This window comes from Propithecus coquereli, unplaced genomic scaffold (genome assembly GCF_000956105.1).
Source record: "Propithecus coquereli isolate 6110/MARCELLA unplaced genomic scaffold, Pcoq_1.0 Scaffold825, whole genome shotgun sequence".
Taxonomy (NCBI): Eukaryota; Metazoa; Chordata; class Mammalia; order Primates; family Indriidae; genus Propithecus; species Propithecus coquereli.
Window position 1 is genome coordinate 105,859 of NW_012154452.1, and position 23,688 is coordinate 129,546.

Here is a 23,688-nt window from a genome sequence, read left to right on the forward strand (position 1 = left end):
GAAAAAGGGAGACGCTTTACATATGGCTCAAACTCTATAGACTATATCAAGACCTCTTTTGATTGCAGGAATAAGAAACCTAACCAAAGCTGGTTTAGGGAGAATAGGAAGTGAATGATTCACATACTAGAGATGTAGGGATACAGCTGACATCAGGTACAGCTGGATCTGGGTGCTCAAATGACGTCACGAGGAATGAGTCTCACTCCATCCAGATGCTCTCCTCTGAGTCAGCTTTATCCCTGCACAAGTTCTTCCTGTGTGGCAGCAAAGATGGCGCCCATCTACTTTGGGTTTGCATCCTTTTAGCCCAGCTCTCCCAGTGGAAGGAGAGCTCATCTTTCTTAGTAGTTCCACCGGAATCCCATATTGGCCTCACTGGCCCAAGGCGAGGAGAAAGGGGTGGAGAAGACAAGGAGGCTGAAGCATGTGGATTGTGTATGGGGGGATGGGTTTCTCAAAGGAAAACAGAGTGGTGGTATCAGAAGGAGAAATGGAGGTGGGGGGTGGGGCAGCACAGAAACAACAGGTCTCTTGACCTTGACTGTCCACACCTAAGAAATGAAGACTCGGTGAACCTGGCTCACCATCCACCACTCACCTGGCTCTGCTTCTAGCCCATACTCATGCCCTTCCCTCCCCTCTTCATTGATGTAGCAACCAAAGCTCTTTAGGTAGCAAGTGACAAAAACCCAAGCTCGTCAACTTAAGGAAGCAAAGGAGGTTATTGCCTACATAGCTGAAAAATCTTAGAGCACTGGCTTCAGGCAGGGTTGGATCTAGGCACTCAAGAGATAATATCAGGAATCAGCCTTCACTTCCCTTCCTCTGGGCTTCAGCCTCAGGCAGGCTCTCCCATGGTGGTGGCAAAGACATGCCTGGCAGTTGGAGGCTGCAGTGCCCCAGTAAAGAGCCCCTCCTGTCTAGGACTCTCCATTCAGTACCAAGAGTTTCTCTGACTGGACCCTCATGCCAAGAAGAGGGAATGCTCCGGATGGCCACATTTGGCCACATATCCACCCATGGAACCAGGAGTCTGGTCGGCCTCACCCAAAACAGCTAATCTGGATAGGAGGAAGGAAGGGTTCACAAAGGAGCCAGAGGCAGGCGGAAACCACAGATGGCCACTGCAGATGGCTTAACAGTCCACCCAGATCCGTGGTCTCTGGTGGAAGGAACATAGGATCGGTGGACAGGAGACCTTCCTTCCGGATTCAGCTGCCCCTGACTTCTCCAACCTCAGTTTCTACAACTGTAAAATTAACATGTTCATCTCATCTTCCCAACCAGATGGTGTTGCTTCTGTTTGAGTGCAGAGGCTGAATCTTGCATTTCTTTCCTTCCTCTTCTTCCTCCCAACCTCTGTCCTGTTAGTTCATGGTTCATCCACTCATTCATTCATTCAACATGGAGTCATGTGCTGGGCATACAGTGGTCAGCAAAGCAGAACGAGCCCTGTCTTTGTGGAGCTCACAGCCTGGAACAGGTGCTCGAGCAGCACTGGATCCACATTTTGGTGTCAGGAGGAGGTGGCTCTGGGTCGACAGGACCTCTATAAACGGTTCCTGTTGCCTAGTTTGCCCCAGTTCCCACCCAGCCCGTGGTAATCTCTTGAGTTATCTGCTTGTCCCATGAAGACATTTGAGTTTGCAAACTCTAGCCTAGAAGAAGAAAAAAATTAAGCAAATTTTTTAAATGGTTTGTGCTATTTCAAATCGTGATGCATGATGTAAAGGAAGAGAAGAAGCCGGCAAGAGAGAAAACAAAGAAGACTCATTTTAGGTTCCGGAGCCAGGGAAGGCCTTTTCACTAAGGAGCTATTCAGCTGAGACCTGAGAGGTGACCGTGTGCGGACAGACAGGAGAGCGTCACGCAGAGGGGTGGCCGCGGGAATGGGAAGGAATCTGGCAAGCCCAGGACAACCAGGGGCTGGAGCGGGTGGGTGATGCAGTTAGCAAGGTGGGTAGGGCCTCCGCGGCCACAAAGGATTTGGGGTTTTATTCCAAGTGAGAAGGGAAACCACTGGAGAGTTCGTAAGCAGTGGGTGATATGGTACAATTTGGCTTTTTAAAGATCGCTTTGGCTGCTGTGGGGAGGCCAGATCGGATGGAATCGAGGAGAAGCAGGAAGGCCCACTGGGAGACAGATGGCGCCTGGAGCAGGAAGTGTTGGGGGCCCAGGCAAGGCCGCGGCAGTGGGCAGGCAGAAGGAGACAGGGGCAGGAGGGACTCGGAGGTGGGATTGACAGGTCATGTCGGGGCAGCAGGTCAGGCATTAGTAGTAGTCACCACCGTTGACTTCCTGTCACTCACATTGGTTTATGTCCATTAATTCCTTTAATCCCCACCTCAGCCCTACGAGGAAGGTCATAGCATTATCCTCCCTTGAGGGATAAAGAAACAGAGGCTCACCCAAGGTCACCCAGCTGGTTGGTGGCAGAGGTGGAACTAAACCCAGGCAGCCCAGCTCTGGGGTCCAACCCCTCGCCGCTGAGCTCTGCGGCCCGGGCGTGCACTCCGTAAATCCTGGGGGATTACCTATGACAGACCTTGGCCAACAGGTGTGGGCTCCATCTCTTCTAACTTTCTTTCCCTCCTTTGCTAGAAGGTTTATGATACAATCAGACGTAAGTTACCCCGCTTGGCTGACAGCCAAGAAAAATGAAGCCATATTATTTTTCACATAAAAGAGAAAACTAGTCCTGCTCCCAGACAAAACATGGCATCAGATGGAAATTAATTTGGTTCAAAGTTATTTTACTGTCTCAGTTACTTTCAAAGAGTCTGTTCTCGATGTGGCAAAGGTGATAAGAGCACGTGTCCTGGAATTCTGCTGCCTGGACTCACATCTCGCCTCTGCCTGATGCTGGTTGTTGGACACTGGGCGAATGGCCTCACCTCCCTGTGCCTCAGTTTCCTCATTCATACAATGGGAGCAATACTAATCTGGCCTCATCGCGGTTCTTGTGAGGATTAAATGAGATCATCTATTATATATGTCAGGGGTTGGCTAACTTTTTCTGTAAAGAGCCAGATGGTAAATATTTTCCACTTTGTTTGCCATATGGTCACTGTCACAGCTAGTCAGCTCTGCCACTGTAGCGTGAAAGCAGCCAGACAATATGTAAACTAATGGGTATGTCTGTGTTCCAATAAAACTTTATTTACACAAACAGGCAGTGGGCCGGATTTGGCCCATGGTCCCTGATCTAGATGAAGGGCTTCCTCAGAGCGCCTGGCCCAAGAAAAATTCTCAGTAAATGCCAGCTGTATCAGTAGAAGCCGGGCTGCCACACACACACACACCTATATTGTCCATGTTGCTGAACAATAACAGGTGGGACGAAAAGCTGTTTCCCTTCGCATATGCCCGTTCCCCAGCAAGAGTGTTTGCTCATCGTCTGGGCAAACTTTGTTGACTCTTGTCGGGAAACTTTTTTCATTGCTCCTTGGCAAATAGCACTATTTACTTTTGTTTAAATAGCTTCAGGGAAATAACACAATTGAGCAAACTAGAGACAAGGACATTGGGAGTATTGAGTATCTTTTTCTTCAATTTCTTATGCAATATTAAAGACATATATAAAAGCATAAAGAGTAATACTACAAACACCCATGAACTGACTGTGCAACTTAAAAAATAAAGGGAGGTGGCCTTCCTTCTCAGAGATACCGCACCTTTGATTTTGATGTTTATCCCTGCATTTCTTTTTGTAGAAGAGGGGGCAGCAGACTTTTTCTGCACAGAGCCAGATAGTAAATATTTTTGTCTTTGCAGACCATACAGTCTCTATTGCAACTACTCAGCTCTTTCATTGTAGCGTGAAAGCCGCCACAGACAATATGTAAATGAATGGGCATGTCTGTGTTTCAATAAAACTTTATTTACAAAAGCAGGCAACAGATCACATTTGGCCTATGGGTCATAGTTTGCTGACCCATGATGTACAGTATTTTAAGCATGTTTTAAAACTTTATATACTTTTAGTATGCACTTTTGCAACTTGCTTTTTCCACCTAACATTACATCTGTAAAATTTGTCGCTATTCATACATGTAGATATAGTTCATTCATTTCTCACTAGTGTATAATATTCCATAATTCGTACTATAATGCATTTATCCATTCTCCTTTAGGTGGTCTTTTAGGGTTTGGGATTTTTGTTTGCCTCCCATTATGTAGGAAGCTGCAGTCAGCATCTTTGTGCGTTTCTCTCAGAAGTAGAAACCTAAGAGTAGAATTTCTGGATCGTGAGGTATATATATGCATCTTCCACTTTCCTGGATAACAGAACATTTTTGTTGTCTATTTCTGTGTGACAAGCCACCCCAAAACTCAGTGGCTTAAAACAACACTGACCGGAGCCTGCAAGCTCGCAGTTGGAGCAAGAGAGAGAGCTTATCAGAAGCAAAGAGCTCAGTTAGAACTGTGGGTGGCAGAGTGGAGGCAGCTCTCAGGGATCATTTGTAGGGGTTACCTGCACTGTGCTGCCTGGATTACTGGGGTGCCTGAGATGATCTTAGATGGTATGTACACAAGTGGACTTTAAAGGAATTTTGTAGTTACATATTTATTTTAATATGCATTTTATGTATATGCATACACTATATATGTATATATATAGCATATTGAGCCTACAGTTGCTTGGTCATTATTGCTTCGGGCAAGCAAGCAAACAGACTTTAAATTGAGTTCATTTTTAAAAATACATGAAATGAGGTTGAGCACCATGACTCACCTGTAACCCTATTACTTTGAGGAGAATTGCTTTAGGCTAGGAGTTCAAGGCCAGCCTGGGCAACACAGCAAGACCCCATCTCTACAAAAAAATTCTTTAAAAAATTAGCCAGGTGAGGTGGTGTGGGCCTGTAGTCCCAGCTACTCAGGAGGCTGAAGTGGGAGGATCAGGAGTTAAATAGTGAGCTCAGGAGTTATAGTGAGCTGTGATCATGCCACTGCACTCCAGCCTGGGTGACAGAGGGAGACCTTATCTCTAGAAAAAAAGAAAAAGAAAAGAAAAGAAAAAAAGAAAGGCATGAAATGAATCACTGTGTTGATGGTAAAAAAATACATGAAATGAATTGTGTCAATGGCCCTGGGATACTGGAAGACCAATACCAAGCCGGTTATAGACACTCATTGGAGATGGGGAACTGCTAATTTGGTCTAAAACCGTCATTGTATTCATGAGAAAATTGAGGCTTAGTGAGCAGAAGGACCTGCCTAAGTGATATCACAGAGCCAGGACAGGAAATGAGGACTCTGAGCCATGCAGCGCACTGGCTGATCCAAAATTCACATCACTGGGCACCAGCATCAATAGAGGGGCTGCTGATATTTTAAACACAAGCCGTCTCCTGTCTGTCCTCTTTCCAGAGCCCTCCAGGGCCCCTCTCGCTCAGGTTCAAAGCCAGAGGTTTTCCAGTGCAGTATGTCTACCCTGCCCCCACCTCCATGGCTTCTCCAACCTCATTGCCCGCCCCTCTCCGCCCCCCTCACTCCACTCCAGCCACACTGGCCTCCTTGCTGCGTGTTCATCCAACATAGTAAGTACAATTCTGCCTCAGGGCCTTTGCACACACTGTTCCCTCTGCCTGGACAACTATTCCTCCAGATATCCACAAGTCTTACTCCCTCACTTCCTTTGGATCTTTGTTCAAATGTCTCCTCCCCCATAGGACCTTTCCAGATCACTCTATTTAAAATTCCAAATCCCAACTTCCCTTCAGCCAACTTTTCTACTTCTTTCTCTGTTTTATTCTTCTGCCTAGCAGCTTAAGACTGTAAATGGAGTCCCAAATATTCAATCGTGTTTGGAGGGTTGCGGTAGTGTGAGGTTAATAAGGTAGCAGGGCAGAGTGTGTGCAGCTGGTCAGCTGAGCACGCCAAGGCTCTGGGAGCCAATCACGTTCTCTCCCGTGTTACCCAGACAGCAATTTGTGTTGTTCTGCAGACTATGTTTTAACTTAATTTTCTGTTATCCTCCTCCCACTAGAATGTAAGCTTGAAGCACTGCTGTGTCTCCAGCATCAAGATTCTGTATCTCCTGGCGTGTTGTAGATGCTGAGCAAAGAGTTGCGAAACGAATGAATGAATGAATGAATGAATGCTCGTGGGTCTGTATTGCTGACACCCACTCTGAAATGCACACACTCACTTTGGTGCTTCCCTGAGCAGAAGCCAGTGGCACCTGTGGGTAGTTCCGGAGCATCTTGTAGAGGCCTCTTTGTCTTTGCAGTGAAGATACCCATCGGACACACTCGGGGAACAGGAGAGCTGGTGAGATCAGCCTGTGCCCGGGCCAAACCTTGGCTAGAGTTCCTTTGAACTCAGTCTCTTAAAGAGCAGTGCCTCTCAGCTGCTTTGAAAGACCAGTTTATGGTTTTTGCGTTTTTATTTCCAATCTGTCGTGAACTGATACATTAGTAAAATAAAATGAATTACTACAAAAATTAAATTTAAAAATTTTAAAAAGCATATAAAATGCAAGCCTAGAGATGTGGCCTTAGATGGCCCCTCAGTGTCCAGCTACTGTGGAAGTTTCTGAGAGTTTGCTTCTCAATGTATGTCCTTCCTCATCGTGAACTCGTGACTGCTGTGTGGACGACAATCTGGGCGGATTTACAGGACTCAGCCCCTCATGTGCCTTTGCCACATTCGTGTTCTCTTCCCTGTCTAATGGGTTAGAATTTTATGATCCAATCCCTTGAGCGACAAAAGGAGAGGTGAACAATTTTATTTTGTTTTCTTTCATATTCATTCATTCACCAGACATTTTTTGAGCACCTACTATGTGCCAGGCAGAGAGCCACAGATGAGGATACTACAGTGGACAGGACAGACCCAGCCCCTGCCCTCCTGGAGCTCCCAGCCTGAGGGGGGCAGATGTTCAACAATGAACTGGGACGAATGCCAGGCAGGAGAACTGTGCGCCATGCGGGGGCTGGCTTAGGCCATGAAAGGCCTTTCTGAGGAAACAACATTTAAGCTGAGAAATGGAGGATGAAAAGGCATTAGGCCGGTGGAGAAGAAGGGGTGTGCATTCTAGGCAGAGGGAACAGCATGTGCAAAGGACCTGAGGCCAAAGATATTCTTGCAGTTTTTCTGTATCCATTTAAAATGAGCAATGTCCATACCTTTTGATGCAGCAATTCCACTTCCTGTATCCAACCAAGACAAACACTCTGACATTGCTTGAGGAGGTGTATCCATTCCATCTTGGGTCGTGATAGTAAAAACTGGAACCAACCTAGAATCTGTCATCAGGGGACTGGCCGAATCAGCAGTGATACTCCAAGTGTTGGGTTTTCTTTCGGCCACTAACACAAATGAGACTAGCCAAGAGAGAACACAGCTTAAGCAGAGTGACTAAGGGAACCCGGGAAAGGTAGTGAGGTCAGAGGGGTGGGCAGAGCCCAGGTAGGGCCTTGGGGTTCACGGGAGAGTTTAGAGTTTACTCCAGGTGCACAGGGAAGCTAACTGTACCCGGTGCAACATTAACCACTCCTAGCAGACTGAGCAAAAAGAAGATTCTGTATAAATATTGCTTGCTGCTGTCATTGTTACTGAAGTCTTGCACCATCTATTGTGTAAATTCCCAACCCTTTATTGAGAAGCATCAAGATAAGCAACTCTGACTTCAGAGTTATCTGCCAGTTGCAAGACCTCAAGCAAGTGGACTGGCTTTCTGAACCTCAGGTCCCACGCCTTTAAATTGAGGGCAATAATTAATATTGCCTGTTTTGTGTGATGTTATGAGGATAAGGGAGCTGTGTGGGTTTTTTTAAAGTACCTCATTCAGAGCCTCATATGTTCATTCTTTCCTCTTCCTTTAATTTCCTGATGGCCCTTCATTTCATAAGAAAGGAGGCTTCAAATTGGGGTTGCAAGAGAAACTCTCCAGGTCACCAAGCGATGAAGCAAACCACCCATCCAGCCTAGACCTTCTGACTCAGAATCCACCCATTCTTACCCTACTAAGAGTTCTTTTGCTTTATGGGAGCGACGGAGTGAGCGGGATGGAAACCTCAATTGCAAAACCATCCCCAGAACTAGAAATGTCCTTTAAAGAAATGAAATTTTAAACAACAACAAGATACTAGTTTACACCTAGAAAACAGACAAAGATAAGCAATGTTTGATAATATATTTGATGCAGGGTGTGGGGAGGCAGGCACACACACATTGTTTGGAGAGGATGTCCACCTACAATCTAGAGAACAACATTTTGCAACATCCATGAAAATGTAAGATGCCCTTGCCCTTGAACTCAGCAATTCCAACCACTGGGCATTTACCCAAAAGATATACTTGTACATGGACACAAAAATGTGTGTGTGTTATGACTATAAACTAAGCTGTAGCAAATATATATGTATGTGCATATATAAGTATATCTGTATCTATATATTTTCTGCATGTATACATGTATGTAAGATACATTTGTTGTGCACACGTGTGTGTATTGTCTTCAGCTTAGATTATAGGTCATAAGATCTCCAAACCACCCACAGGTACATGGATAGGAGACTGGTTAAATGACGGGGAAGCCACACAATGGAATACTACACAGCATAAATACAGAATAAGGAAGAACTTTAAAGGTGATGGAGGATGATTATTATCATGTAGTGTGAAGTAGTAAAAAAAGAGAAAAATACAGGACAGGATTTATAGAATACTCCCATTTAATTTTTTAAAAAGAAGGAATTATATATATATATGATATGTACATACATATTATACACATCAGCTTGCAGATGCGCAGAACCTGTCTGGAAGGGGACACAGAGGCTGGTCGTAACGGTTACCTGTGGGAGGAAGACCCGGGGTTTGGGGTCGAGATGAGAAGAGACATTTTCCCTGTGCCTTCTGTGCTACTGGCATTGTCTACAGTGCATTTATTACATTTTCAATAAAAACAGCGTGAATGGACTGTTGATGAATCAGCTCCCCATCTCCACAGTCCCTTTCCCAGCCGGTTGCTCATGGAATTGGCATCTGTGCTCTGGGTAAGCACGCAGAGTTTGGCTGAAGCAGAAGGCAGATTTGCACCTGTGGCCTTGGGATAAGCAGGTCCCCCCATGAGAAGAGCAGAGAGTGTGTCTTACAGTTAAGTGGCATCATCTGTGCAGAGGAAAGATGGTTCACTTAACACCTTCACCCAAAATCCTAACAGACACTAAAGCCATGCATGGCGCTACTCAGTGGAGGAGGGGGTGCAAACTCACGGACCTACAGAGCCAGGCAGGTAGCATGAAGCTGCCTGCCTGCCTTTCCCTTCCCCACTTTTGGTAGTGTCCTGGAATGTAAAAAAAAAAAAAAAAAAAAAAAAATACAATTTCAATGAGAAAATAGCACCCGAAACCAGCCCCAATGTCACGGAGCTAGTATGGAATCTGTGGTGAGCTGGGAAACACACGAATTCGGGAACCTATAAGGGCAGCCAGTCGTCACATGGGAATGCAGACGTGGTGTTCCTGGACCGTCCTGTTGCTCCAGAAAGTCATAATTCCATAATCTTCTGATTTTTAAACAAAAGCTACTAATTCAGATTTTCCTTAAAAATATGGAGGCCAAGCAAAATGTGTCTGTAGGTAACTTGGGCTGACAAGCCACCAGTTTGCAATTCCTGCTTGGGAGGCTGATAAAATTGCATGCTGTCTTGACTCAGCAGCTCTTCGGTGGGTAACAAGGACTCACCCTAATTATGTGTCTCGGTGCTTTTTTTTCCTTTTTCAAAGGCATCAAGACAGAAGACAGCTTGAACCATTCCCCTGGCCAGAGTGGATTCCTCAGCTATGGCTCGAGCTTCAGCACCCCATCCACTGGACAGAGCCCGTACACCTACCAGATGCACGGTCAGTGTGCCGCGGTGGCCCCTCTCTGAGTTGGGTGTCCATTCATTCACTCATTTATTCAGCAGATTTGTTGAGCACCTACTATGTGCCAAGCTCTATGTGAAGGAGTGGAGTTACAGTAGCGGGCTAAATAGACGAGATCTGCCCTCATGGCAATTACCTGGCAGCCGGGAAAGACTCACGATGATCAAGTCAACAAATAAGCTGGATAATTTTGGAGAGGGTTGAACGTAATGAAGCAAATAAACATGGTATTGGGATAGAGGGTGATGAGCATTTGGGAGGTCAGGAGAGGTGGGATTTGTGACGTCAGATCAAGTCATCGGGGAAGGTTCTTTGAAGAGATGGCATTGGACAAAGACCCAGAGGGTGAGGTGGAGCCAGCCACGTGGCCATCTCAGGGAAGAGCATTCCAGCCAGGGAACAACCAGCACAAACGCTGCACGGAGGGAAATGTCTTGATGAGTTTGAGGCACAGAGCGGGGGCCGGCGAGGCTGGAGCAGAGTCAGAGGGCACGCAGGAGGAGAGGGTCTTGGAGAGAGAGCAGGGCCAAATCATGCGGGACCTTGAGGGCTGTGGGAAGGAGGTGGCTTATATTTTAAGTGTGATGGAACCAGCAAGTCTATTGCAGAGACTCAGAAAAATGTCGGGCCCTGGACTACTGGGCAGGCAGGTAAAGAAGCTATTATTCCAGGCAGGAGGTTCAAGGCTCTGCACCCCTTTAGGGTGGCCTTAGATAGGAAAGAAAGAACTCCATTGTGTAGCCCCTCACCACACATGCCATGAAGAACCAGCTTGCTGGACCCTCCTGGGACCACCTCCCCCCTTTTGCCATCCAAGGTTCCCTTCTCTGCTCTGATGCCCCCTGGGGAGCCTGTTGGGGCTGCTGCATGGAGCAGAGGCCTAATGACAGTAATTTGGGGGATCCCCTTCCTGCTATTCTTTTCCTTCATATTAGGTGGTAAAAATCACTATCAAGGGTCTGAAAAGTAAAATGTAAAACTGAAAAGGCAATGACAAGGTAGTGGGCTGGTAAGTGATTGTACTTTTTTTTCTTGTTATTGGGATGGGGTCTCACTATGTTGCCCAGGCTGGTCTCAAGCTCCTGGCTTCAAGCCATCCTTCTGCCTTAGCTTCCCAAGTAGTTGGGACTATAGGTACATGCCACTGAGCCCAGCTTTGATTGTACTTTTGTTTAAAAAGAATTACTTAAAAGTATTGTCACATTATCTTTTTATTTTAATTTTTTTATTAAGAAAACAATAAAAATGGTTGTCAAAGGCAGCCTTTTAGGGAAAAAGATTGTGAAGGGACAGTGAATGATCTCAGGGATGCGTGTAGGGAAAGGGCGTGGGGAGCATTCGTGCTGGGCCCTTGGACTGGCTCCCCATGAAGGTCTGCATCAGAGTCCATCAGCAATGCCATTAACTGACCTTGACTGAACACTCTAGGTGCCAGGCGCTATGGTGTGGATCACCTCATACAACCTTCGTGACACTGCAAAGTGTCGTACTGCGTTATTCCCATTGTACAGAGGAGAAAACTGAGGCACAGTGGGAATAACTGATCTCTCCAACGTCAGAGCAAGGAGTTTAGATTATACTGCAAGCGTAATGGAAAAGGACTGCGTCGAGTCTCTTGGGGGTCTAGTGGAATCCCAGCCCCCAGCCCCACTCCAAAGCCCGTGCCCCTAACCACAGCACATTCCTACCTCCTCTGCTTCCACGGCCATCTCTGTGTCCCCAACAGTGGCCTTTCCGTGTCCTGCTGGAGAGGATAAGCTGCTGGGACCCGTCTCTCTAGGTGGGGAGTGAATTATGGCACCAGTCCCAATAATAGAGGCTTGTGAAGACGCTGAACTTGAACTTGCATTTGAGTCAATCTCAAGCCAGTTTCTTCCTAGCTCTTCAAATGAAAACTGAACTCACTGCCTCAGGGCTTCTGAGGGAGACAGAGGTTGAACAGCAGCACGGTCCACCCTACCCCGTTCTGACACGCTCCCACCCCCGCTGCGTAGTAAGCAAATTAGTCATATAATGTAGTCATTCTGTATTATTGAGTATCAACTATATGCCTGGCACCTTTTTCAGCACTGAGGACACAGCAGTCAACAAAGGCAATTCCCCCGTGGAGAAAGATGGACAATAATCAATTAACAAATAAATAGATAATTACAGAATTTGGTAAAGCCAGAGTGGCCTGCTGGACCATGACCAGGCGGGAACCACCATTAACCAGGTGGCGAGGGACCTTCTGATAGAAACCAGGCAGTCACTCTAGCAGCGGGAACAGCACGAGCAAAGGCCCTCGAGCAAGGAAAGCTCCCAGTGTTAGAGGACCCCACAGGAGACTCGTGAGCCTGGGATGTGGCGGGTAAGGGGACGATGGGATTGGCAAGCGCAGTGGGAGCCCTCCCCCGACCAGAATACGTAGAAGGATGTCATTTCTTCTCCGGTCCCTACAACAACCACGTGAGCTGGGCACCAACCCTGCCCTAACAGATAATGAAAGTGACGCTCAGAGAGGGCAAGTGACTTGCCTAGGATCACAGAGCCAAGGAGAGTTCAGAGCTAGGATTCAGACTCCAGTTTCTGGAATTGCAGATCCTCTGCTCCTTCCTCTAAGTGCTGACATTTCCTGAACTCCGTCAGGACTCCGGGCGCTGTCCTAAGCTCTGCACGTAAACTGTTCTTAATCCTCCCAGTACCCTTGTGACATAGGTTCCATCATGTCCTCCATCTTACAGGTGGAGAAACTGAGGCACAAAGAGGTTAGCGACATGCCCAAGGTCACCTGGCCACGGCAGTGGGATTTGAGCCAGGCAGTGAGTTGCACTGCAGAGCCCCCCACCATCCTGACCCCCGGTCTAGAAAGTGATTCTCAGGGCTGAGTCCTGGCCTAGGGCCCCTCCCCCACCTCAGTCCCCACCAGCCCCTCGCAAATCCGGAAACCTCTCCTGCTCTGTTCCCGCCCTACCATGGGAATAGTCCAGGTTATTTTCTTATCATCCTCAGGGTCCAGATGCCAGAAGGGCCACGGCAGCAGCTGGGCTTTGTCCCAATTAACTGCCTTCGGTCTGATGCTAATGGCCATAAACTGCTCTTGAGACAGCCCAGGCATTTTGCAAGCCTGACATATTCCTCCTTAAGTATTTTTTTCAAACGCAAACACACAGAACGCTCACACACCATGCCCATGTGCTTCCTATTAACTTTTTCATTTTTTTGAGTCGTTCCAGAGGAGACATAAACTCTCAAACTACTCTGAGCATTTCAGAATGGAAGGCGATGGTTGAGCTTAGTTTCTCAGAGTATAAAGGGAGTGAAGAGGAAGATTGAGGCTGAAGATTGAGTTTTAGACCTTAAAATGCTGATTTAGTGAAATTGGCCCATGATTAGAAACCGGGATGAGTCTTTTTTCTTCCTAAGAATTAAAAGCATAATTTTGTAGAATCAAAAAGGACTTAATGTGGCCCTATCCCAGCATTTTACAGATGAGTAACAGAGTGGCGTATGTAAGGTCACAGAGCAAGCCTTAGACAAGCCAGGATGCCCCCCCCACCCAAGTTCTTCTAGCTAATCTCATAAACTTCCAGAAACTTTAGCACAGCCATCACCCCGAAAGGCCCTGGGTTGAGATCTGTATCTGTTTGGATAACACTGCCCCTCCACCGAATGTACAATAAACGTAAAAGAGAAAAGTTCACAGCCTCTCTCAGCCTTTGCATGGTTGTTTATTTTCTTTATTTTAAGTTCACCCTGGGGTTTTTATAGCTGAAATGTATTTCTTATGGGTTTGATTTTTTGTTTCTTTTTGCCTTCTCCTGATACAACACTGCTATTCACAGATATGACCACAAAGATTAAAAAGAAAAAAAACATCTCAAGAGTATGTTACAGGAACTTTCTGGTGCCACGGAGGAGTTAAGAGCTCTGGACCTGGGCTGCAGTCAGTCCTGGCTGTACCCCACATACAGCGGCATGACTTGGGGGGCACATTTGGACACCCCCGTGCCTCAGTTTCCTCACCTGTGAAACTGGCATCACAGCGAGAGCAAAGACCTCATGGGGCTGTTGGGGGAACTAAATGGAATGATTCCCGGGCACATCAGACGAGGTCCTAAAGGCTGGATTTTCTTTTTCTTATTTCTGTCATTCCTTCAGTACCATGGTAGTTAAAAACAGTTAAAAGCTGAAACTCTGAAGTCAGACTGAGCTAATGTCCCAATTCTGAGGTGTACCAGCTGTGTGACCTTGAGTTAAGTCACTTCTCGGTACCTCAGTTTCTTCCCCCATGAAGTGGGTGCCGTGGTAATTAAATCAGTTAACGCGTGTGGAATATTTAGAGCAGTGCCTGGCACAGGCTACTTGCTCTACAAATGTTCGTTACTATTATTTCATTATTATTGCTGTTATCGTCATCCTGACTTTAGGTCTGATGGTCTATGTTCTTTCCAAGTTGATTTCTATTTCCCGAACTCTCAATTTTAGTAAGTCGTCACGGTAAGAGAAAAGAGGAATCCAGTGTGAGACTATTGAGCCGTCTGTCTCAGCATGCACTCCCCTTCCGGGAACTTCGTGTTATAGGGGGACTTAAAAACAGTGGGCGCCCTCTCCAGTGGAAACCTCTTTTGTGTTTACCAAAGGCCGGGGGACATTAACACTGACGCTCAGAACCCTCCAGCAGCCATTCAGGGGCAACACGGAAACATGTGATTCAAGGATGTGTAAGAAAATTAACAGGACAGTAAGAGTTTGTAAGCCAGTGATCGCAGCTCAAGACCTCTGAGGCTGATTTGTGTTGGATTTATGAAATCTCTGTCAGATTTATGAAATTGAACACCATCTCTGGCACCAGTAAGCTGTGTGACTTTGGACAAGTCACTGAGCTTTCATGATCCATACTCCACAGGTCTAGTGCTAACAGAGTGTTCCAGGAAAAAATAAAGGGGTTGGGAAGGGTCGTGGTCAAATACTTGGGAAGGGTCGTGGTCAAATACTTCAAATACATTTAGTAAAGAGCGTGCGCCGCAACGTTAAATAGATGTCTGTGTGCAGAACTTTGCAGAGCTCTTGCACCTTGTGACTCCCCAGGAATGGAATTCAGAAGACGGTTTTCCCAGGCAGGTTTGATGAGGGATCCTCTCTCCAAGTTCATGCTCTGAGCTCACTAAGTCCTGGATGTGATGATCTTTTAGGTCCCTTCCTGTGTTAAAATTCTTTGATTCTCTATTTTTTTTTTTTAACAATGAACATATATATATATTCCTTTTTTCTGTGTTTTAATGAAGTTTTCATTGCTCTATAACTCACATAGCATAAACTTTACCCTTTTAAAGTGTTCCGTTGAGTGGTTTTTAGAATGTTCACAAAGTTGTGTGACCATCATCGCCAATTCCCAAAAGAAACCCCATGCCCATTCACTCCCTATTTCCCCCACCTCTAACGTATTCCTTTTGTAAGTAATCCTAGCACTCTGGGAGGCCGAGGCGGGTGGATCGCTCAAGGTCAGCAGTTCGAGACCAGCCTGAGCAAGAGCGAGACCCCGTCTCTACCAAAAATAGAAAGAAATGATCTGGACAACTAAAAATATATATATAGAGAAAAAATTAGCCAAGCATGGTGGCGCATGCCTGTGGTCCAAGCTACTCGGGAGGCTGAGGCAGGAGAATCGCTTGAGCCCAGGAGTCTGAGGTTGCTGTGAGCTAGGCTGACGCCACGGCACTCGCTCTAGCCCGGGCAACACAGCGAGACTCTGTCTCAAAAAAAAAAAAAAAAAAGTTACTCCTCTTTCACATTAATTTTTTGAGCAGGTTATGCATTTACCTAGTTCAGGCATCTATAGAAATCTTTCTCCCACCATCTCCTACATCCGCCCAGTTTCCAAACTTGTCACAGTTTCTTGTGAACCCATCCAGAACGTCTTTTTGCAAATAATAAGTAGAGTATAAGTAATCTGGTATATTACATGTTCCTGTGACAAGAATTAGTTCATATATGATTCAGAAAGAAGGAAATGGTGTTAGTGTAACTCTGAAGTTACATGGGTTGGTTTGCTTTTGAGAGTTTCTCTTCATCATTATTATAATAATAATTATTATTATTATTATGTGCCTTGATGTAGTTTTCTTTATGATTCTCGTGCTTTGGATTCATTGAGATTCTTAGATTGGTAGATTTATAGTTTTCATCAAATTTGGAAATATTTCAGCCAATATTTCTTCAAATATTTTCTCTGCTGTTCCACCGCCCCCAAGTTCACAAATCTTTTCTTCTGCAGTATCTGATCTGCTGTTAATTATACCCAGGTTATTTTTCATCTTATACATAGTTTTCATCTCCAGAAGTTTGGTTTTGGTATTTTTTTTTTTTAGTAAGTCCCATGTCTCTACTTAACATGTGCAACCTTTTCTCTGGCTTCTTGAACAGATGTTAATAGAATCCAATTGCAGTAAGTGTTTTAATGTCCTTGTCTAGCTCTGTCATTGCTGTCATTTCCGGCTTAGTTTTCCTTGATTTTTCTCGTTGTTAAAAGTCGTATTTTACTGCTTCCTTGTATGCCTGATAAGTTTTGATTGGATGCCAGACATAGATTTTACCTTGTTAGATGCTGGATACCGTCATATTCCTATAACTTTGTTCTGGGATGCAGTTAGGTTACTTAGAAACAGTTGGCTTCTTTTGAGTCACAGCGGCATTTAGTCCAGAGCAAGTTTTTCCCACTACTGAGGCAAACCCTTCTGAGTGTTGTACCCAAGGCCCCGTGAATTGTGAGCTTTTGCCCTGGCTGGTGGGAACAGGAACTAGGTTTTGAGCTCTGAAGGTGGTTGTTTCGAGCCTTTTCCAACGGTTCTCTCCCAACCCTGGGTAATTTCCTCACACCCATGAGCTCATCAGTTCTCGGGTGACCACTCAAGAGGAGCTGTCTGCAAACCTCCAGAGCCCTCTCAGTGCGATTCCCTTTTCCTGGGAGTTCTGCTCTGTGAATTCCAGCCACGCTGGCCTTTCCTGGCTTGCAGCTCCGGCTCCCCAGCTCAGAGAGTTGTTTCCCCGCCCTGGAAACTCTACACTGGGGTGATCACGCGGCTCCCCACGTCTGCTCTCTCGCAGGGAGGACTGTCCTCCGTGCCTGATGCCCAGCGTCTTGGAAATGTAGTTTTCAAACTATTCTAGCTGGGAGGGTAAATCCAGACCTTGTTACTCAGTCTTAGCCAGAAGTGCAAGCTCCGCTGCAGTGGTTCGTGTGTATTTTTTTCCCACGCATATGCTAACAGCAGCTGCATGTAAAATACTGAACACAGGTAAATGAAGCAGGCCTTGTATGAATGCAGTTCTGTTCATGATGCCCTGTGTTCTTCCTTGTTGTCAGCTTGGTCACATGCTCTATTTGTGGAGAAGTAAGTTTGTAGTTCCTGCCCATCTTTGTACATTTCGCCCTTGTTCCCATAATTCAACACCTCCATTATCTCTATACCACCTACCACCACGGTACTTTCACCTCCTTTTAAAAGCAAAGTCCTCTATTTAATGTAGCACTTCTTTTTTAACTGTTTATTTACTTATTCATTGTTTTCACCATGCTATTATTTTTATTAGGATTATTATTGCTTTTGTTAATGTTCTGGGTACAAAGTTGCATTGTTGAGCTAGCTACCATCTTGTGTTTCCGCGTGTGCACGCCTAAACTTGGCTGGTCTACCCGAGACCCTCTGAGCGCCAACCCTAATTGCCCACGCGGCCCCTTTATCCTCCGACAAGATGAAAGAAACTATCACGAACCACGAGAAACTCACCAAACTGCAGGCACAAGTGTGCGTTGGTGGGAAGGGAACTGTTCACCGAAAGAAGAAGGTGGTTCACAGAAGAGCTACAGCAGATGATAAAAAACTTCAGATTTCCTTAAAAAATGATGGGTAAACAATATCTTTGGTATTGAAGAGGAGATTATGTTTACAAACCAAGGAGCAGTGATCCACCGTAACAAGCCTAAAGTTCAGGCATCTCTGGCAGCGAACACTTTCACCATCGCGGGCCGTGCTGAGACGGAGCAGCTGGCAGAAATGCCCCCCAGCTTCTTAAACCGGCCTGGTGCAGACAGTCTGGCTAGTTTAAGGAGAAGGGCTGAAGCTCCGCCCCAACAATCTGTGGACGGAAAAGCACCACTTGCTATTAGAGAGGAGGATGATGATGGAGTTCCAGATCCTGGGGAGAATTTTCGGATGAGGCTTCTGAGAATGAGGCAAACTGAATTAAGTCAACTTCTGAGGAGGATAAAACTTGAAGAAGTTATGGGGAGCTGTTAGTTTGTATTATGACTGCTTTTTCAAGTTGTTTATGGATCTGATAAAATCTAGATCTCTAATACTTTTAAGCCCAGGCCCCTTGGACACTACAGCTCTTTTCTATTTTTGCTGATACACAACTCATTCTTTGAAACTGATTAAGCTGAAGAAGGCTGGGAATGAAGTTTTAAACAAAGACTAATAAAGTTCTTTGCATAGTAAAAAAAAAAAAAAAAGTTGCACTTTTCCCCGTAAGCTTTATTATTTTAGTGCATGTTTGTACAACTCATAGCCTTTCAGAAAGGCGTTATCACATCATGGCAGAAACACTTGTATTAATATATATCCTTATTGTCATAGATGACATACTATGCACGCTCTTCTTCACTTCGCCCTCCTCATGTAGCTGCGTAACTTGGAGACCTTTCTAAGTCAGTATGTACAAAGCCTCATCCTTTTCCACAGATGCCATTATTCCACTGAATGATGTCCTGTAAGTGATTTAACCAGATCCTTACCGGGGAGGCCATTGGGCTTATTTCCAATCTTTTGCAGTCCCACCAATATGGCTCTGAAAAACCCTATATGTATATTATTTTGTTTTTCTACAAGTCTATCTGAAGGGCAAATGTCCAAAAGTGGGATTTGGGGCCAAGGGGCAAGTCTAGATCTAAATTTGGGAGATACGTCCATGTTATCCTCCACGGGGATTCTACCGATTCAAACTCCCACCACCAGTGTCTGAGAGTGTCTGCTTCCTCAAAGACTGGCCAACCTAGGATCCCCTAATTGTTGGAATGTTTTGCCGATCTGATGCATGCAAAGTAGTTTCTCAATGTATTATTAATTTTTAAGTCTTGCCCTATGAGTGAGGTTGAGCATTTTTGCAGATCTTTGACCAATTTGTATTTCCTTTTCTGAGAACTAGATTAGACTCAAAAAACCATGCAAAAGAAGAGCAAGGAAGTACTAGACATAGCCATATTGAAACATTTTATAGAGCTTCAATGATCACAGCAGCATACTTCTAGTGTGAATGGGCTTATTGACCCATACAGTCCAGAAAGAGACCCCACACGTAAGGGAATTTAGTGCATGGGGAAGATGGCGTCTTGAGTGTGTTGGGAAAAGGTGGACTATTCAATCAATGGTATTGGAACAACTGGTTAGCAACCTGAAAAAAAAAATCTGTTCCACTTACTAGAAAAAAAATCCAAACGGATCAACTGTTTAAATGTTAAAAATAAAGCCATAAAAATACTAGAAAGAGAATGAACAAAATTTTTATAACCTTGGAGTGGAAAAGGCTTTTCTAACCATGACTCTGAAATCCAAAATCCATAAAATGAAAAGACTGACAAGTTCACCTACGAAATTTTTTTTTCATGGCAAAGCAAACAGCAGAAGTGAAGTCAGGCCGGGTGTCATGGCTCATGCCTGTAATCCTAGCCCTCTGGGAGACCAAGTGGGAGGATCACTTGAGCTCAGGAGTTCAAGACCAGCCTTAGCAAGAGCGAGACCTGGTTTCTACAAAAAACATAAAAATCAGCTGGGTGCATTGGCATGCACCTGTAGTCCCAGCTACTTGGGAGGCTGAGGCAGGAGGATCACTTGAGCCCAAGAGATGGAGGTTGCAATGAGCTAGGCTGACGCCACGGCACTCTAGCCCGGGCAACAGAGCAAGACCCTGTCTCTAAAAAAACAAAGAAGTGAAGTCAAAACAACAAAAACAAGCAAACAAAACAACAACAACAAAAAAACAAATGGCAAACTGAAAAATATTTACATTTCAAATCACAAATAAATGTTACTCTTTTTAAAATGATTCTGTGGTTCTATGGATTAAACCTGCTCTGGGATATGATTTTTCTCAATCAGGATTTCAAATTCAGATAGCACAGGGTATACAGGAATGTAAAAGAGAGACGTGAGCTAGGTGTAGTGTTATAAGGAGTGGCGGGAACGGTAGTAAACCAGAGACTACGCCCCACCAAAGCTGGGGAATAGCGGGTGTTGCTTGGCTTTAGCCCCTTGCTGCCGCACTAGAATGGATCTCAGGGAGACCAGATTTTTCCATTTTTCAATCCCTAAAGTTACATTTTAATGTGAAATCTCCTTTTCTTTTTCAATACTGGCAACCGATTTAACACTGTCTTTGGAGTACCCTGTGAAGCAGACAAGCACCTGGAAGGCCAGTCTTCACGCTTACAACTTGCCATCTTCTTCCGTATTTTCTTAACCCAGCCACAGGCCCTGAGACCAGGAATGGATGGAGCAAATTATAAGCCAAGTAGCGACTTGAAGAACCAGACAGCTCATCCCTTTGAGTCCCCACCTCTGGCTTATTTCATCAGTGAAGCGTGTCCCAGGGGACTCAGTGATGGGTGTGGCTATAGCTGAGGTTGGAGCCCAGTGGCCTCCTCCTGGCGAAGTGGCATCATTTCTTCTTGGCAGCAGCAACTTTGAGGCTGTCCCAGCCCAGCCAGTTTTGAGCAGGCTAAGTCTGCCTGATCTCACTGTGTCGGTCAAGACAGGAGCCAGGCTTGGCATCCCAGGGATGGCTGGACTGAAGTCAGGTTTCCTGGTGTGAATCAGCAACTCTTCTGCACACGATGAAGTGGGTGAGGCTTCCCCATACATGTTAGCATTCTCGCCCCATGCGACACCTCCACGCAGGGCTCACCCTCTCATCACCTTCCCAAGTGCTGGCAGGCTCGCTGCCTCCTGCTTGAGCTGAAGACTTCTGGATTTAGAACATATAGAGGTTAAATGAACGATCTTTTCCTCTGGTTATATGACAAGTTTGATTGGTCCCCCTGATCTCCAGAAGCCACTGGAGGTGACATGTGGAAACAGCTAGAGAGATTGAGAGTTAGGGGATCAGGAGGGATTTTAGTCCAACAGCAATTCACTAAGGAGCACTGTCCAGTGTTGATGACGGAAATGTTCTGGGTGGCTGTCCAATGTGATAGCCACTAGCCACAGGTGGCTATCGAGTGCGTGAAATATGGCTAGGCAACCAAAGAATTGAATTTTTAATTTTGTTTAATTTTAATTAATTATAAATATGGCTGCTATATTGGGTAGTACAGCTCTAAGGGATGTTTAAAAGCCAACTCTTAACCCAGTTAATGCTGGAGTGGGTGGGAGGGTCATTAGTAAGTGTTACGGGCTGAATTTTGTTTCCCCAAAATTTATGTGTGGAAGCCTTAACCCCCAATGTGATGGTATTTGGAAATGAGGCCTTTGGGAGATGATTAGGGTTAGATGAGGTCATGAGGGTGGGGTCCTCGCCAATGCGACTGGTGTCCTTAGAAGAAGAAGAAGAAGAAGAGAATCTCGACCCCCCCCTCGCCCCCACCAAGTGCACACACCAGGACGAGGCCATGTGAGGACATAGCGAGATGCAGCCACACGCAAGCCGGGGAGAGGCCCTCACCAGGCATCCGACCGGCCAGCACCTTGACCTTGGACTTCAGCCTCCAGAACTGTAAGAAATAAATTCCTGCTGTTTAAGCCACCCAGTCTGTGGTATTTTGTCCCAGCAGCCTGAGCTGGGACAGCAGGTTTTTCCTAGACATGCAAAAGCAGAGGCAGAAAAGCTGAGAGCCCGGGACATTTTTTGTTTCTCTTTCGGAGACGCTTCACCTCCTTCTCTTCTTGTCCCCAGCGTGAGAGAGATTTGCAAGGCAAAGCAGCAGAACCAAAGGCATAAGAAGTTTCCCCACAGTCTGCATGTGACCTCAAGAGCTGGTGGGGGGCAGAAGCTGTGCCTTCGTTCCGCCATTATCCTAGCAGATATTAAGGCAGCATCTCCTCTGTGCCAGGCACCGTGCCACATGCTGAGAAAACAGAGGTGAACAAGACAAATATGGTCCCTGCCCCTCTGGAGTTCACGGCTCAGGGTGGGGAGATGGACAATAACCCAGCAGTGGCACAACACGTGTAAAATTGCGCCTGTAAAGTGCTAGGAAGCATGGCCAGGTGGATTCTGCAACTGTCTGGCTCCAAGCCCGTCCTCTTCACTCTGCTGCTGGTCACAGACCCAGATGCCCTGGGAGCCTGGCCCACAAGGCCAGTGTGGAGCTGGCTGGGTGGGGCCTGTGATGAACTGGGGAGCCCCAGCCCCACAGACAGGGGTAACCCGGCTCCGTTAAAGCTGATTGTTGCCATATAGTGGGTCAGTTATTCCAAACTAGAAAAAAACAAATCTTTTATAAGAAACTTCCCAATTAAGAAGACTTAAATTAGTAGTGAAAATTTAAAAAGAAAAAATCCACCATACAGGCTAAACAGAGCACATCTGCAGATTGGATTCAGCCAAAGGCTTCCATTTTGCCAACTCAGCTCTACGCCGCGACCGTGGAGAGAACTGGCGTGAAGACAGAGGACTCGGCTCGGCGTCTACACCGTGCCCTCTGAAGAGCCGACAGCCCAGGCTGTGCGGAGCGGGGTCTGCAAACAGCTCCCCAGCACTGCGTCTTCTGGGGCTGACTCTGCGGTGCTGGCGGGATGAATTCTTCAGTCATTGAACAGATACGTATGGAACAAAATAGACAGGATCCTTCCTGCAGCTGATATTCTAGTGGTGGGAGACAGATAATAAAAAGACAAACCAGTGAAATGTATAGTGTGTTCGATGGCGATGATCGTTAGGAGAGACCAAGGAAGGGAGTGCTGGGGTTTGCGATGTTTTTGAGACGGGATGGTCAGGATTGGTCTCATCGAGGAAGAGAGAGCTGAGCAAAGACCTGAGGAAGATGAAGGAGGGAGCCCTGTGGCCGTCGGGGGTAGCAGTCCGAGCCTCGCATGCCTGGCCAGCGTGGCCAGCGTGGCCGGAGTACAGGCAACGGGGTGCCGCGAGGGGAGGGGAGGGCCACTCAGGGGCCCTGTAGGCCACTGAAAGAACTCTGGCGTTTGCTCCAAGTGCTCTGACAGGAGGAGACAGAGAGGGTTTGGGGAGGGGAGTGGCATGAGATGACTTAGTTGTACCAGCGACAGGAGCAGGAGGCAGGTGCAGGAGTCCCAGCCAGGACACTGTGTGAGTGTGAAGTTGACAGGACTTGCTGATGGACTGAGCGTGAACCGGAGGTGTATGGGGGAGGAGGAGGGAGGCGGGCGAGGCTGGTGGGGCACCACGATCCTGGGCGCTCTGTTGGGCAGGGGAAGCTCCTGCTCCGTGTTTCTCTGTGGCCCAGGGGAGGCACCTCATTTTCAAGCCCAGCGATTCTCTACCGCTATGGAAAGTCATGACACTCATGTCCACACTGCTGGTGACGTTTGCGTTGCCTGGGAGCCTAGCTTGTCAGTCATGTTCTCATGAGTGTCCCTGTGGCTGTGTCTGACCACTTCATTTTGTCGTCTAGTGTGGCCACACTTAGGCAGTTACACATTCTAAAATACGTTTTCTAAATTATCTTATTTCTTTATTTTACAGTAAGAGCATTTGGTTTGATTCTTTAAAAATATGTATAAGTAGGTTAAACCGTACAGTCAGCCCTCCGTTCGTGGGTTCAGCATCTACACGTTCAACCGGCCTTGGATGG

The 23,688-nt window shown here is 46.2% G+C and overlaps 1 protein-coding gene and 1 pseudogene across 2 annotated transcripts in view; both read left to right on the plus strand.

The window, feature by feature from the left end:
- Positions 1-23,688, plus strand: part of EYA2 (EYA transcriptional coactivator and phosphatase 2) — a 237,608-nt gene that overhangs the window by 94,344 nt on the left and 119,576 nt on the right. For both annotated transcript variants that reach the window (XM_012663704.1, XM_012663705.1), the window contains exon 5: positions 9,744-9,860. In XM_012663704.1, the coding sequence (XP_012519158.1) occupies positions 9,744-9,860 (117 nt within the window). The remainder of the gene's footprint in view (positions 1-9,743; positions 9,861-23,688) is intronic.
- On the plus strand, positions 13,940-18,108 carry LOC105825808 (annotated as a pseudogene).